This window comes from Xylocopa sonorina, chromosome 11, assembly GCF_050948175.1.
Source record: "Xylocopa sonorina isolate GNS202 chromosome 11, iyXylSono1_principal, whole genome shotgun sequence".
In the NCBI taxonomy this organism is placed as follows: Eukaryota; Metazoa; Arthropoda; class Insecta; order Hymenoptera; family Apidae; genus Xylocopa; species Xylocopa sonorina.
The window spans coordinates 12,003,133-12,018,169 of NC_135203.1; the positions used below are offsets into that span (position 1 = coordinate 12,003,133).

At 36.9% G+C, this 15,037-nt stretch overlaps 6 protein-coding genes across 7 annotated transcripts in view; 2 read left to right on the plus strand and 4 right to left on the minus strand.

Annotated features, from left to right (window-relative positions):
* Bent (projectin protein bent) overlaps window positions 1-1,855 on the plus strand; it is a 55,972-nt gene extending 54,117 nt beyond the window's left edge. The window contains exons 100-106 of the mRNA XM_076904749.1: window positions 20-119; window positions 202-344; window positions 429-585; window positions 684-1,001; window positions 1,097-1,210; window positions 1,298-1,549; window positions 1,636-1,855. Coding sequence (XP_076760864.1) covers window positions 20-119; window positions 202-344; window positions 429-585; window positions 684-1,001; window positions 1,097-1,210; window positions 1,298-1,497 — 1,032 coding nt within the window. The 3' untranslated portion in view covers window positions 1,498-1,549; window positions 1,636-1,855. The remainder of the gene's footprint in view (window positions 1-19; window positions 120-201; window positions 345-428; window positions 586-683; window positions 1,002-1,096; window positions 1,211-1,297; window positions 1,550-1,635) is intronic.
* A 420-nt stretch (window positions 1,856-2,275) lies between these two features.
* On the minus strand, window positions 2,276-4,157 carry LOC143428761 (uncharacterized). Of its 2 annotated transcripts, XM_076903877.1 has the most exons (6): window positions 3,982-4,157; window positions 3,489-3,902; window positions 3,222-3,423; window positions 2,925-3,155; window positions 2,629-2,838; window positions 2,276-2,580 (listed from the first exon to the last, which is right to left on the minus strand). In XM_076903877.1, the coding sequence occupies exons 1-6, from the start codon at window positions 4,147-4,149 to the stop codon at window positions 2,285-2,287; spliced, it is 1,521 nt and encodes a 506-aa protein (XP_076759992.1). In that variant the 5' UTR covers window positions 4,150-4,157; the 3' UTR covers window positions 2,276-2,284. The 2 variants fall into 2 exon arrangements, with proteins under 2 accessions (XP_076759992.1, XP_076759991.1); XM_076903876.1 differs by lacking the exon at window positions 2,276-2,580 and having other exon boundaries at window positions 2,639-2,834.
* Window positions 4,158-4,796: 639 nt separating this feature from the next.
* On the plus strand, window positions 4,797-6,967 carry LOC143429181 (UBX domain-containing protein 7). The gene is made up of 9 exons (XM_076904665.1): window positions 4,797-4,886; window positions 4,982-5,227; window positions 5,327-5,601; window positions 5,692-5,973; window positions 6,047-6,128; window positions 6,217-6,353; window positions 6,432-6,480; window positions 6,575-6,660; window positions 6,740-6,967. The coding sequence occupies exons 1-9, from the start codon at window positions 4,847-4,849 to the stop codon at window positions 6,896-6,898; spliced, it is 1,356 nt and encodes a 451-aa protein (XP_076760780.1). The 5' UTR covers window positions 4,797-4,846; the 3' UTR covers window positions 6,899-6,967.
* An 834-nt stretch (window positions 6,968-7,801) lies between these two features.
* Jwa (PRA1 family protein Jwa) lies at window positions 7,802-9,789 on the minus strand. The gene is made up of 5 exons (XM_076904781.1): window positions 9,666-9,789; window positions 9,259-9,572; window positions 8,968-9,185; window positions 8,768-8,881; window positions 7,802-8,018 (listed from the first exon to the last, which is right to left on the minus strand). Exons 2-5 carry the CDS (start codon window positions 9,456-9,458, stop codon window positions 7,960-7,962), a joined length of 591 nt encoding a protein of 196 aa, XP_076760896.1. The 5' UTR covers window positions 9,459-9,572; window positions 9,666-9,789; the 3' UTR covers window positions 7,802-7,959.
* Window positions 9,790-10,128: 339 nt separating this feature from the next.
* On the minus strand, window positions 10,129-10,483 carry LOC143429045 (transcription elongation factor 1 homolog). The gene is made up of 2 exons (XM_076904421.1): window positions 10,361-10,483; window positions 10,129-10,285 (listed from the first exon to the last, which is right to left on the minus strand). Exons 1-2 carry the CDS (start codon window positions 10,474-10,476, stop codon window positions 10,153-10,155), a joined length of 249 nt encoding a protein of 82 aa, XP_076760536.1. The 5' UTR covers window positions 10,477-10,483; the 3' UTR covers window positions 10,129-10,152.
* A 398-nt stretch (window positions 10,484-10,881) lies between these two features.
* Window positions 10,882-12,566, minus strand: Rpn7 (regulatory particle non-ATPase 7). Its single transcript, XM_076904452.1, has 5 exons — window positions 12,340-12,566; window positions 11,849-12,200; window positions 11,442-11,770; window positions 11,191-11,359; window positions 10,882-11,099 (listed from the first exon to the last, which is right to left on the minus strand). Exons 1-5 carry the CDS (start codon window positions 12,482-12,484, stop codon window positions 10,925-10,927), a joined length of 1,170 nt encoding a protein of 389 aa, XP_076760567.1. The 5' UTR covers window positions 12,485-12,566; the 3' UTR covers window positions 10,882-10,924.
* Between the last annotated feature and the right edge of the window lie 2,471 nt (window positions 12,567-15,037).

A 15,037-nucleotide genomic window follows, 5' to 3' on the forward strand; every position in this document is an offset into this window, starting at 1 on the left:
ACACAATATCTCTCGTTAGACCGTAGATTCCAGTACGGAAAAACGAACTGGCAAGAAATACGGGCTTGACGCTGCCGGTAGCCCGTCGCGTTCCAGAAGTACAACCAAGGAGTTAGTTTGTAAGTGAAGAATGTATCATCTAGCCGCGGAGAAAATCCGAACGATCATTTATTTATTTACCGTTTAACATTGTCGTCGAAGATCCGCCGGACGAGTCGATGAGAGCGCCGGAATTCACGAAAAAGCTCAGCGACCTCACTATCAACGATGGAGAACAACTAGAGCTTAGCGTTAACGTAAACGGTGATCCGGAGCCACAAATCACTTGGTCCAAGAATGGCAAGGCAAGTAGAACGAGTATCGAAATTGTTGGGCGATCTATTTTGCGAAAAAGTTGCGAAATCTAAAAGAGACGTATATCATTTTAGACGCTGAGCTCCTCGGAAATAATGAGCTTAAAGTACAAAGGCGGCGTAGCAACTCTCGTAATCAATGAAGTGTTCCCCGAAGATGAAGGCGAATACAGTTGCCAGGCGAGCAACAGCATCGGTACCGCAACTACTTCCTGCAAATTGACCGTGAAACGTAAGTTAAGAATAACTCGCCAAATACAATGTTCCACGTAAATGGGATTGTAAGCGTAAAATTTGTTGTAAGCTAAAAACGAAACCCGGACGTTTCAGCCATGGCGAGTGCAGCAACGAAGAAAATGACCGACGACAAGCCTCCGAAGATCGTAGATCATCTGACCAGTATGTTCGTAAAGGACGGAGAATCCGTCGTCCTAAGTTGTCGAATAATCGGTGCGAAGAAGTTTGACGTAGTCTGGCTTCACAACAACAAAGAAATCAAGCCCAGCAAGGACTTCCAGTATAGCAGCGAGGCTAACATCTACAAATTGACCATTGCCGAGATCTTCCCCGAAGATTCTGGCACTTATACTTGCGAAGCATTCAATGACGCAGGAGAGAGCTTCTCGTCGTGTACATTAAACGTACTCGGTATGTTCGTTCGATCGGTTGATGCAACATGTCCCTTCGTTAACACCGTATCTATAATATACGCGCACACCTAACCGTTTCTTCGCTCCCGTTAGTTCCAAACGAGGAACCGAAGAGTCCAGTCTTCACGACATTCCCACAATCTGCGACGGTAAGCGAAGGCGAATCGGTTACATTCGTATGCAAGACTGAAACCGCGCCTCTAAAAGGTACAGGGAAACTGTTCTCACGCATAGATGACACATTCCAATCGATTTTACTAAACTAACGATATCTCTCTGCATACTTTTACACAGTAACGTGGTTGAAAGATGGAAAAGCGCTCCCAGAATCTAGCAGCAGGTACCTCTTCAGCTCGGACGGTGACAAATCGTTCGAGTTGCGTATCAAAGCGTGCACGGCCAGCGACGTGGGTCAATACGTTGCTCGCGCGATCGGTAAAAAGGGTGAGACGAATGCTGCTTTCGCTCTGAACGTTACCAGCGGTAACGAATAGCGAAATCGTGATCGATCAACACGTGTGCGATGAATCGCAACACGATAAGAAGGTAGGTTAAGATCGTTCGTTATATTACGTATTATCGATCGTCGGTTCGACGAGAACGCTTCTTCGTTTCAATCAATTTGTTTTCAGCTTCCGCAAAGAAGAAACATGTAAAAATCAACTGTAAAAAAATATAACGCTCGTGTACGAAAGGGAAATTGGAAAAAACTATTCTATTCACGCTATTCTATATTTACTTTTTGTGTGCTTATCATATCGCAAAACAAAAAACAAAAAAACAAATGTTTATATGGTAAGAAAAGAAATCATGTCGATACTATCTATCAGCAATACTACGGATAGCACGCGCGATCTATACGTTAATACGAGCTTTGCTGTATACACGAATTAGCATATGTTAAATCACACAATCGTGCATAACGGCAGTGTAAAGAAAGTACGAATCGAGAAAACTTTCGTTGTATGCAGTCAGACTCGGCAAGATAGCCAGCATCCTCGTACTAGAAAGAACATTACTTATCTTGCCTAGATGACTGTGTAGTCGCGTGTGTACGCGACATAGTTTAACACTACCGAAACATCAACATTCTTATTCCATGTAATCATACGCACTGTCGTGTTATACACGTTTGAAGACTGCTTCCGTTACAAAATTTGAGATAAATCAAAGATAATTCAAATATCACGATGTCAATTTTCTTTACCCCTTCTATATATACCCGTCTCCTTTATCTATCTCGGTAAATAGATGAGAGCATAGAAGCGAAAGCAATTAGAATTACGCGATATCGTACAACGTATCGGGAGAGATAAAATTAAAGCAAACCAACTTGGGAATGAAAAAACTTTCGAAATCCTTCTTTATCTCTCTATGCAAATGCAAGTATCGATATTCTTCATCCCGATGAACATTCAATATCATTATACCGATATCATCGACCTGCGCGTATCTTAAATGATACCAGTCACTCCTGAATACGATACTCGTATCTATTAACATTTTGTCCTCTCTCTCGCAAACGGAGTCTTTTACGATACTGATTCTGGAGACAATCGTTCCATCTAAATGATTACCTTGTGCGCTTCGATAACCAACGGTACCTTCGCTCTCCCAAGATTCACCGGTCGAAAATAAAGTTGTGCCACGTGTAAGGAACGCATCCACTTTCTGTGCAACCGGACCGTTCGATATTACCACGGTTTGCCAATCATTTTTTTCGATGCAATAAATATAAACGAACGATTTCAGTAAGAATAGCTTCCCATTTAGAACACAATGAGGAGGAACATCGGTGAAACTCTCAGGAACGTCTGCACCTTTTTCCCAGCTACCTGAAATCGTGGATACGTATCTTACTTATACAGCAAAAAATTTTCACATTTCTATCTCTCCTTTTCTAGTAAAACCAACGTTTAACCTGTATGAATGTTAAGAATATCGACGGTACATAACTTCAACCTATGCCTTCCTACGCCGCCTACTACTATTAATTTGTTTCTTAAAAATACAGCAACCATATGTCGCCTCTGAATCGGCAACTTTGCTTGATAATACCATCTCTTAGAAAGAAGACAGTAACGCCAAATAATGTCGTTAAACTGGCCGGTGCCTAAACCCATTTCACCTCCGACTATGTATACACTGAAACCTAAGACGGCATTATCAATGATTAATCCAACAAAATATGAACGCGTACGATTTACTAGAAACGCACCTCTGCCAGCTACTTGCGCTCCGATTAAACATTTTCTTGAAAAACGTACATCGTTCGCTTGCGTACATTCCGTTAAAACCCTACCGTCCCAAGTGTATAGATATGCTATCTTACCGGCACGTTCGTGCGCTCTGTAACCAACTGTACCCTGTACAAATTTTGGTTCTCTCTCCTCCTTGATGTTCCCAATATTATCCGATGTCTACGAGCGGAATACTGTGAAGTGAAAATTACCTTTGTAAAAATGTAACAACGGATATTAATTACCAGGTGAAATTTCATCCATTCGTTTCTTATCAAGTTTAAATGCTCGATGGAAGATCTGACGTTAACATTTTTTATTAATCGAACGGCATTGTCCTTGCTCAATTCGACGATCAAAGGTACAGGAAGTTCTTCGAACCGGTCTAAACAAACGGAAAGGCATATATCCTCTAACACTTTTAAGCTCAACTCTTGCGCTAATAACCATATATCGATTATTCTCTCTGGTAGCAACCAACGTAACACTAGGATGTCCATAGCATCGTGCGTTAATTCATCAACCATAAACAGTACGCTCAGTTCTAATATATTTAGTAATTCTAAGAAATGATCTCGCGTGAACTTTGTCAAGGAAGATTTAATGGAATGACAAAGCACCTCCGAATAGTTATCGTCGTGGATCCATTGGACAAAATTCTAGAAACACACGATGCATTAAACAAACGATGCATTTTCTAATGACACCGATGATTGATGTCAATTGGAAAATTCTAACCTGCAAAGTACACAAAGCGATATCGTAATTAATAATATGCTCTTTGTTATCAGAATCGTTAAAATTGTGGGAGAAAAGGGACGCAAAGTAGCGGCTTTTATCCCGAAGCTTCCTCTTATTCGCTTCTACGCGATGTTCGTTAAGAATCAAGGATAAACATTCCTCCATGATGCGTTAAAATAGATACCAATTTCTATCTGTCAGCAACTACTCGCGGTTTCGGCTCGACTCCGAGAGATGTCACGACGAGTAACGAACGTTTTTCCTAGAATTCAACGGTGAATCAATCGTACGTGCTTCTGGAGGAATGTGTTCTCGCGAAGGATGATACGGCCGTTTAACTGTAGTGGTTATTAGAAAATTCGTGTAAATTCCGGACCGATCGTCTTGTTTAGCTAAGGTTAAATGCGATACTTTTATCCCACACAATTTTCCTACAATTTCCATCGGTTATCACACATACATACATGCATACACACTTTATGTAGATAGTTGGATAGATAGATGGAAAGATATATTCAATTATTCAATTACAGAGGACATAAAGTATGATTGCTGTATACATATAATGGCGATTACAGTTGAAATGAAATATTCCGAAAATTGTTCAGGGAATATAGCAGCTCGTTTGTGATCGAAATGTTTCTGGGACCGGTAAAATACAGTGCAGGCAACCGTTCTTTCGTCGAGCATAGCGCAAGGGATAGGCGCTTCGCGTCATTGTCATTCGAAGAAGATTAAATATTCAATTTTCACTTGACTCGAATTAAATATTATATTCATCAACGATCTATTATGTTAAATGACTAACGTTACGTGTTCATTTTATTCGATATACTTAGTTACTTTAATATAAGGACACGCAATGGACCAAGAACTGATTGAGAAATTTATAGAAGTGACGGGTGAGCACTGCACATAAATGCATGCAAATAATACATGTTAATACATGTTAATACATGTTAATACAATAAAGTCATCTTACGTCTACTATTACTAGGGGAGAGCGAAGCGACAGCTCGCCAGTATCTATCGTTAGCCGACGGGAACGTGGAAACTGCGATCAGTTTGATGTTTGAGAGCGGACAAGGACCAGAACCGTTACACGCTCCAGAATCAGAACCAGAAGTTAGACCCCCTATTTTACCTATACAGGAAGTCTTGGTGCCGTCTGGCCCGATATGTTCTCTGCCAAGATTGTCCACTAACGTCTTTGATAAATTTAGAGACTTTGCAGTGGAGACCCGTGAATATATAATTTCATTTAATATAATAGAGATTGTACGTAATGTAATCTAATCGCGTTACTTAATCGGTTTTCCTTCTTTTTCTCTTCGCCGTACAGAACGACAGGAAGAAGAAATGACTTGTAAAGTGGGTGGAGTGAAACAAATGTCTTATTGCAAGTCCAAACGATTGGAGGATCTGTTTCGTCCGCCTTGCAATATCCTCTTTCTGGGTTCCTTTATGGAAGCCCGTGAACACGCCAAATCGTTGAATCGTTGGTTACTTGTAAATATTCAGAATCCTCAAGAATTTGCCTGCCAGATTCTTAATAGAGACGTATGGTCGAATCAACAGATTCAAGAGATCGTAAAGGATCATTTTATTTTATGGCAGGTAGGGTATTACGTACGAGACGTTTCTACTATTCTATAAAAGAAGAAGATACAGTCCGCGTCGCATATTTAAAACTGCATATTTAAATAGGTCTTGTCGAATTCAAGCGATGGGAACCGTTATGTGCATCTGTACGACGTGTACGAATACCCTTATCTAGCAGTAATAGATCCTAGAACAGGAGAATGCATGGAAACTTACAATCACATTACAGTAGACATTTTAATCTCTGTTCTAAACGATATGTTAAGCTCTCACCCATCGCCAGAATGCGTGACAAGTAACGCTAAAGTATGCGAATCTGTTGATTCTAAAAAATGGAATAACTGTACTGCCACAACAACAAAAGAAGCTTCTGTAACTAATTCATTTGTATGTATAACACATTTCATGTTTAAGCCGAGTAGTAAAGTTACGTATGTAAATAATTAAATTTTATTTACAGGATTGTAGTAGTAGTAGTAGTAATAGTAATAGTAGTATTGCCAAAGCATTTAAACACACAATCGATAATTTAAACGAATCAGGTAATCGATATTCTCTAAAATACTTGATGTACTTAATCCCAAAATATTTCTTCTATTTAGTATATTTACACGATTATCGTGCTCGTAGATAGTATCAACGATACAACCACTATTCAAAGTTCGAGTGCAAGTATGTCGTTCAATACGTTTCATAATATAACTAAGAAGAGGAGAATGAACGAATCGGACGAATTGAATGAAAACAATCAAGAAATAAGCTCAAAGGTATGCTGAAATCCGTGCATTTAATATCACTACTAAATCTAATTTGACTGTAATGTTGACACGTAGATGTTATTTTAGGGGAAATTATTGTGCGGACTAAAATCTGGCTCGAGTAAGGCTAAAACTGGTAAAGATGCTTGTTTTTTCTTTCAAGTTACGCATCGCATTCGATCGTGTTATCGCTTGTGTGTGATTAATTAAAATAATACATTTTTCCACAGATTGTACGTCTCCCATCAGACTTTGTTTAAGACTGCCGAATGGTAAAAAAGAAACAGTGTCAATGTCTGCCACAGACACCGTCGAAGTGAGTATAAGGCAAACTTATACGTTCAACCAACAACCGTGTTGATTAAAACCTGAATGTATTTTTATGTCTTTTCTAGGACTTTATAAATACAATGGAAAATATGGGTTACGCGCCGGCAAATCATACTTATTTAGTACCTTTTCCAAAAACAAATATCGGTACCCTTTCTCCACAAATACATTTATCAAATACCATTTTGTCTCCAGCGAATACAGTATTTATAACAAAGATATAGTAATCTATTTAGGTAAGTGTACGTGTGTAGAATTTAATTTAAAGTTGAACGACACCTGAACTAACAGAATATATTTTTACGCTGTTACAGGTGATTTATTATTATTATTATTATTATTATTATTATTATTATTATTACTATTCCTCCTAACCCGAGTATTTCCCCTTAACTATTAAATTATGAAATGTACCGGATAACCCAAAATATAAATGCATGCATTATCATGCGCGTTCAATTGGCCATTTACATGCGGTGTAATTGCAACTGTCACATTTGCCAACAATTAGCACTATCATCGTAATAGCTTTAAAAATGTTGTAAATCAAACAATGAATTGTACCATAGAATGAATCAGAACGATTTGTTTGACTTTTATACACAAATAAAAAAAGGAAATTATAATATTTCTTTCCAATGAAAGGAATACGCAGGTGTTAATGTTCTGTGCTTCCATAATGATGCACCAGTATACGTTTCGAGTAATTGTCGAACATATTTTCTTCTCGCATCAAGTACTACATTCCGATTGTGCTTTTAGGTACACACAGGTGTATATATACTGCCCTGTTTCTTACTTATTTCATTTACAAAATTTGTTAAATATTTCCTATATACTTTTTTCTTTACTTATTCGAAAAACATCTATTGCAGAATCTATACTCACGATGTAGAATTATTTATTATACACACTCTATATATATATATATGAAAATATAGATAACATGTACTTTCAACGTATAATTCACAAGTGAGCGTAGTATTTTTAGCATAACATTTATAACTTGGATTATACCCACGTATGCTGCTCATACATACGACACACACGCAGAGTCGCACGCCTCATAAATACAAAACCGCCATATGCAATAAAATAATTTTCTTTTTAAATTATTATAATAAAAATCGATTACATAATTTATTATACTGTTATTACAATTTTACTATATGAAATTCTTTAATGAAATAATTCTCACCTATCTGCCCGGGAACATCCGAATCTTTACCATGTATTACATATTCACTGCCAAGCGTTGTTACAATTTCTTGCGTGAAACAGATTACTAGTGAAGCGATTGAATGAAAGTTGTTTGCTTACGTACGATTATACCAGTCGTATGTTCTGCGTAATGAAATAAAAAAATTATAATAAAAAGTTAAATGTGGCAATAAATGATGTGTTGGTATACGAAATAAGCTCGTGGACTTTAATACTTAAGAATAGTTAGTATCGTACAAAGAAAGGAATAAATTTTTGTCTTTTGCGCATTGCAAGGAGTGTTATCACGTTTTTTCTTTATGTGACATATAATTAAGATATATAGAATTATATATAGAGTATACAAGACTATACGTTTTTAATGAATATGCTGTATACATAAATAAATGAAATACACGATCTATAAAATTGTATAAAATTATCAGATAGATTCAACACGGATAAGTAACAACTGAATTTTATATTATAAGAACGCAGATCACGCACATCTTACTATACAATCATTAATTAATATCAATAATAATAATAATAATAATAATAATAGTAACAACAATAATAATAATAGTTAAATTTTTTATATAAACATTTCATGACTGGAAATACTGATTTCTATTTACGATACGGTGAAATTTATTTGAAGAAACCATGTCACATAAACAGTAACGGTATAGTACATTATTCCTTAAATTCCATAAAACCGACAAAGTTTAATGGAGAGTATTTCAAGTGTAAGAGGAAAGGAAACATTTATGTACATATTTAAAAACATGTACACGATTATAATGGCGAAGGTATATATCTTCGTAAAGGTATATCATTCTCCGGTACGAACGAACGAATACAAACTTATGTAAGAAGTTCCTCTTTCATACCGAAATAATTTAAGATAAGTCCCATCGGAGTACGTTCAAAGCCCATTGCCTCTATTTTGTTAACAAGCTTATTCTTCACGTTCCTTAATCTCAACGATGCATGTACAAAAGTCACTAAAATATTAATATCGATAACGTATTTTTATAATGGTCAATTTTTGTCCACAGAATACTGTACCGTTAGAGAAAAAGAAAATTACCAGAAACTGACAACAGAATGCCAAATAGTATAATCAGAACAGAATTTATCGTATAAAGAACATAGATTCCGCAAACGACGGTAAGTATTAGTCCAACCGCCGGATAAGTTTCCTTAAATTTGAGAAACGATTCGTTGTTATTAAAGGAATATGTACATTTGCCCCATATCGCCATCATCGCTGATATACCAACGATCCCTTTCATGGGGTTTACCGATCTAAATAACGAAGAATTAGTGCAACCTGGATAACAGATTGGTAGACATTTGAGATATCAGCGAGTTTACTTACATCACAACAAGTATAATAGCGATCCACATGTAAAGATAATTAGTCTGGTAATAGACAAGATTGTTTACTACTCTGTTGCCCCATTTCTCTAAATCCTTGAAATTGGGGAACTGAAAGCGTGAAGATTCCAAAAGGAAATCGTTCAAGCTACGAAGAGGTGGTAGTTCCCACCCATCACCGAGCGACTTGGTTTTATCCATCGCGATGATACTTTCGAGATTAGTTTAATAAGCAAAACTAAATTGCCAATCTGTTCCGCTATTACACATCGACCGTTACTTGGCAAGTCTTTCGATATTTTTGGACGATGACGACTAAAACGGATATCATGCATACAACATATGAAATTAGCTTATGAAATTAACCCCCCGATACACCTCGGTTCGAAAATAATTCCTTAAATTAACCTCTGTAATCAATTTCCAGCAAAAATACGTATACACTGTCCAATTATTTGTCCAGTTATTTTCAGATTAGTTTAGAATAGTCAACTAACTTCTTAAACGCGTACAATACTTGTCTGCCACCAAATGGTAAACATCGAGGAACACGCACACCTGCATACACGCCGCGGTAAATTGCATGCACAGTGCATACGCATGCAAAAGTCACGTCACTCTTTATAGCTCGAGAAAGCAGCGCGTCTTTCAAAGTGATTCTCCTTAATATGCTTTAATAATCGAGATCTATAAATTAAAAGACGTACACAGAAAAACAAATATTTATATGCGCACGTTAGATTTATTGAGCATCACGCGTATACGTTAATGTCATTTTATGCGCGACGAAAATCGTTAATAATAATAATAATAATAATAATTTAATTAATAATAATTAAAACAGATTATCAACGTTAAATACGAATTGTGTAAATCAAGTAGGCGATCAGTATAATTAGTTAATAGCATCACACGCGTCGATCCAATCGTTGTACACATCAATTGGTTCCGACAATCCATTAACGCTAGTTTGATAATCCTCTAAACAGACTCGACACGAAATTCTTGCCGTCTTTCGACCTTTGTCCCTAAAACGATTAACGATAGAGATAGAGACGAGTACCAGATTCGAAGTAGACTTAACTGTAAATAGAGAGACGTACATTTTAACGTCACACGATTTTTCATGGTTACAAAATGGACACGTAAATAGTACGTCCATAGGTTCGATAGCCTTTTTTCTTTGCGGAGCTTGTCGCTTACTTTTTCTTCGACCCATTGTTCGAGAAATGAACTCGGTTGTTTCAACTTGTCGAGATACGACCGCCTTTAAGGAGAATGGCTCGATTATTACACCCCATATACTCGATATGGATATATTTAGAAAAAGGTAAAAAGGTTCGAATAGAAAGGCACTTACTCGGTGTTGTATATCACGTAACGTATTACCAGTCTGAAGTAACATCGAAGGGCGATGCCTGGAACCGTTACGTTCATTTGAAAGAAACAATTCAGAGTTTAGAGGGGGATATTTACGGACGATTAGAACGGGGAATGGCAACGTTTTTCGGGTACAATATACTCGATCTGTGTATTTCTCTAGTAAGAATCGAAAGTTATATTAAAAGCGTTTGATACAAAATTAAGATAAAATATTCCAAACATATATCAATCGATAAATTTAAAGACTTTACATTAAATTATTAATCGTGTTTATTCTCGTACAATTAAATATTAATGACACGCGACAATTTCTGAACCCTATTAAGCAATAAATCCCCTTGTTTGACCATTGCTTGATATTGCCAATTTTTACTGTCCGGTCTGTTAGTTTCAACTACCCCTCCAACGCGATCGACTTTGCAATGTAATCTTCCAGCTGCGATAAAACGTGACAACTCCCTGGAAATTGAAACATTAAACAAGAAATTGAAACGATAACTCGACGTACATTCAGCTCGAATCGAGAAGGAAAGCCTATCGCGAAACTTACTGATCGATGTATTCTACCGTAACACCAAACGCTTCGGCCATGTATTGAAGCGTCAATGACCTATAAGATTCCAACAGTTGCGTGTACGCCAGGATACGCATCTCTCTAACGTAATACCGATAATGTGGAAAAATTAAATAATCTCTGCGTAATAGACCTTCGACGTGCGCTAGAAACGTATGCGTATATCGTTACACGAATCAATTGAAACGGTGTACACCGTTGGTTCAATAATAAAAACGTGTTAATACCCAGATTTTTAAAGAAGTCTGCGTATTGGCAATTGTAAAGGGAAAACAAGTAAACCTTCACGTCTGGATTACTATGAAGTACTTCCAAAATTTCTGAACCCTTTATAATCTTATCCCTGAGTTCGTTTCTAGGCAAACTTATCATGCTTAAATATACAGTGTATCTCACGAACGTATTATAGTCCATAAGTTCATAACTGGTAAACGTGCTGATCGTATCCAAAAAAAAGTTTGCAGCCTCTTTGAAATCGCGTACAGCTATACAATACGTTCCTTGATACACTTTTAAACGATTTCGTCTATCCCAATCTCCGCCTTCTTCGATTAAACTAAAACAAAAGGATAGTATTTCCATTTGTATTACCCTTTGTTAATCGAATCGATAGAATTCTTCCGTGCTCTTGTACCTTTTCGCTTTCTCTATGTTTCTAGTAATATGATCGTGGTCTAAATAAAATAATCCAATTCTAATGTTATGAAATACAATGTCTAATCTATGTCCCAACGATACGGTTTTGTCGTAAGTTTTTCTGAACGCAGAGATGGCGCCTTCTTTGTCGCCGATTCTACATAAATGTTCAGATTTTTTTAGATTCGCTTCCCTAACTTCCATTTCACCTAAATTCTTTTCCGCATCCTCGATCGCGTCGTCTAATTCTTTCAACTGCTCCATATTCTTAGCTTTCATAGCGGCCAAAAGACTATCATCGATCGGCCAATCCAAGTCTTTGCAGACTTCTTCGTAGAACGGAGCCATATCTGAAAGAAGTCGTTTTAAAGGTTAAGACAAATACTTTACTTAATCTTTTTCAATTAGATATTGCGCAAGTGTACGCGTGCACGGTTTACAACTAAACGGAAGTTAATTTTAACAGTAAAATTAAAAATGCAATCTCACTTTCTGCTTTAATGGCATCTAATAGTTTGTTCTTTAGATAGGGATCATCCTTGTGTTCCGGTAGGCTTAATAAAAATTTAGTCTGAGCCAAATCCAAGTTTGGATTTTTCTCCAAACCCTCTTCTTCTAAATTTTCCAGTGGCATTATAATTAAAATTATATTTCTAATACCAATGAACACAATGAACCGACACTTTACGTTTCGCAAAGCACAAACTGAATAATGTCTAGACGAGAAGCGAATACGTACATTCCTGTAATCACTCTTCAGATGGCAGGATCAACTCTTTTACGTATACATGTATATACACCGACACCACACCTTTGTCGCAGCCAGCGCTCTGATATAATGCTCCGACTGTGACAAAGTTCTGTTGTCCGCGTTCATGAATATTTCAATACCTTTATTCGAATTTATTCTATATATTTTCCGCTTTAGAGGTAAGAGAGAGAAAGGTATAGGAAAGAGCGAGACAGACGATGATGACGCTACTCTAGAACCCGTGGCGCCATCTCTGTGAAAAGTGGTCGAACTGCTCGCACAGCGAAGTAAACTACTAGCGAAACTGCTCGGGGCATTAGTTTCGCTACTATTCACAGAGATGGCGCCACCAGTTAGCCGAGTTCACTTCGCTGTCGATAACGCTGTGCGAGCAGTTTCACCGCTTTTCACAGAGATGGCGCCACGGGTTCTACGCTAGGTTCACCCTCATCTCTCTCTCACTCTTTCTTATACCTTTCTCTCTCTTACCTCTAAAACGGGAAATATAGAATAAATTCGAATAAAAGTTAGAGCACTGTGATGTCAATTGCGTCGCGTGACATTATATGTTTATATTATTTATGCGACGAGTGCAGACGTAGACGGCTACGGAAGTGATGTCACTTTGAAGCGGCGCAAGTAACATCACAGTGCTTGTACCGTGACAATGTGTGTTCTCGGGATAGTTTTCTCAGCCACTCTGAATACTCTTCTCTCGATGTGTATTTATTGGATTATCGAATTATTATTGGATAGTAACAAACTGATGTAAACCAATTGCAGTGCGATCGTTGAAGAAAAGGCTGAACGAACAGATCGATAAAAATTTACAAAGTAAGTATAAATAATTTGATAGTCATAATACCTATATAATATGTAACGGTGACTACTAATATGCAGCTCTAATATCGTGCACACTTTATTTTCAATGTTTGTATAGCATTTTTGTAACGGTTTCAGTTTATTCGGTTTCACGATCGAACCACCGTAATTTAACGCTGAGCAATACATTGAAGATTTATACATATATATATATATATAAGAATAAAGGAATTTATTTAAGGTTTCAAGGTATATTTTATCGATTCGTAAAATTTCTAATTTTGTGCCCTCTTTTGTGTTAGCTTTTAAAAAATTCCAAAGTGGAAGATTCTTTCAGATGTTTGTTTTTTACGTACGTGTATAATATATAGCTTTTTTCGTCGACGACGGAAGAGGCGTACCGTAAGGAGATTGTTTATTAGCAACAGCAGGGAATCGATTGTACACTCGATCGAGAAATCAAGACTCGGAATGGCTCGTGTTGGCCACTGCTGATAAAACATAGTAAAGCGTTGGATAACTGACGTAGATGTTGGATGCAAGTATAGTTTACCGACCGATATCCACAGCAATTAACAATTCAGCACACGATGTAACTACTCGTGTATGTATATGCATGTGTATGTATGTGGTAGGTATGTACATTTAGAGTTTCAAATGCATAGAACAGGTAGGTAGCAAACCTTTAAGCGTGCACCGAAAAATATCAGAACTAGGCAGAAATCTTGTGTCACGAAGTGTTATGGATATCTATCTATCTATCTATATATGTGTGTGTGTATACGTATAGTAGAAGCGGAAGAACAGTGTCGTTTTAATACCAATGGGTCACGATGGTACACGAAAATACACTGCCCTTCAACTATTAGCTATTCGTGAGATCCTTACGATCGATTAAAAATAGTTGAAATCCTAGCTAGAGTTTGCCTGTGAAAGATATTTTTATTCTCTTGCTGATCGATCGAATGAACGATCGAACTTGTCGCTACTTCTTCTTCGTTGCTTGTTCTCCAGTTTTCTTCTTACTTTCATTTGATAATTACTCGTTAAATCCATAGGTACTCTGAATGTGTAAAAGGATCCGAACGAAAACTTTTCGATTCGTTGATAGCGAAAGAAATCGAACGAAAAGAGGGGAAGGAAAAGGAATGGAGAAAGCAAAATGATCCGTTGGTCACCGATCGATCGAACGAACATTCCAGCTGGACTTTCGCACACGCCATTGATTTCAACATACCGTCAGGGGTTTAAAAGGTAGAATAATAATGGAGGTTCGAAGTGATTAAAAAATATCTTACTCGCTTGTGCTCCAATTTTCTCCTCCCCTTTCTTTTCGATATTCTTTCCCTTCTCTTCTTTACATAATAATAACAGTAATGATGAAAACAATAACGACAACGATTGCTATCATTACCGTTAATTAATATTATCGTTATTAGCATTGTTGTCGTTGCTGTCGTCGATGTTACCATCATCATCGGTATTGTTATCATCGTTACTATTATTGTTTTTTATTATTATTATTATTATTATTATTATTCTTGTTGTTGTTGTTATCGTCATTATTATTATTATTATTATTATTGTTGTTGTTGTTGTTGTTGTTGTTATTGT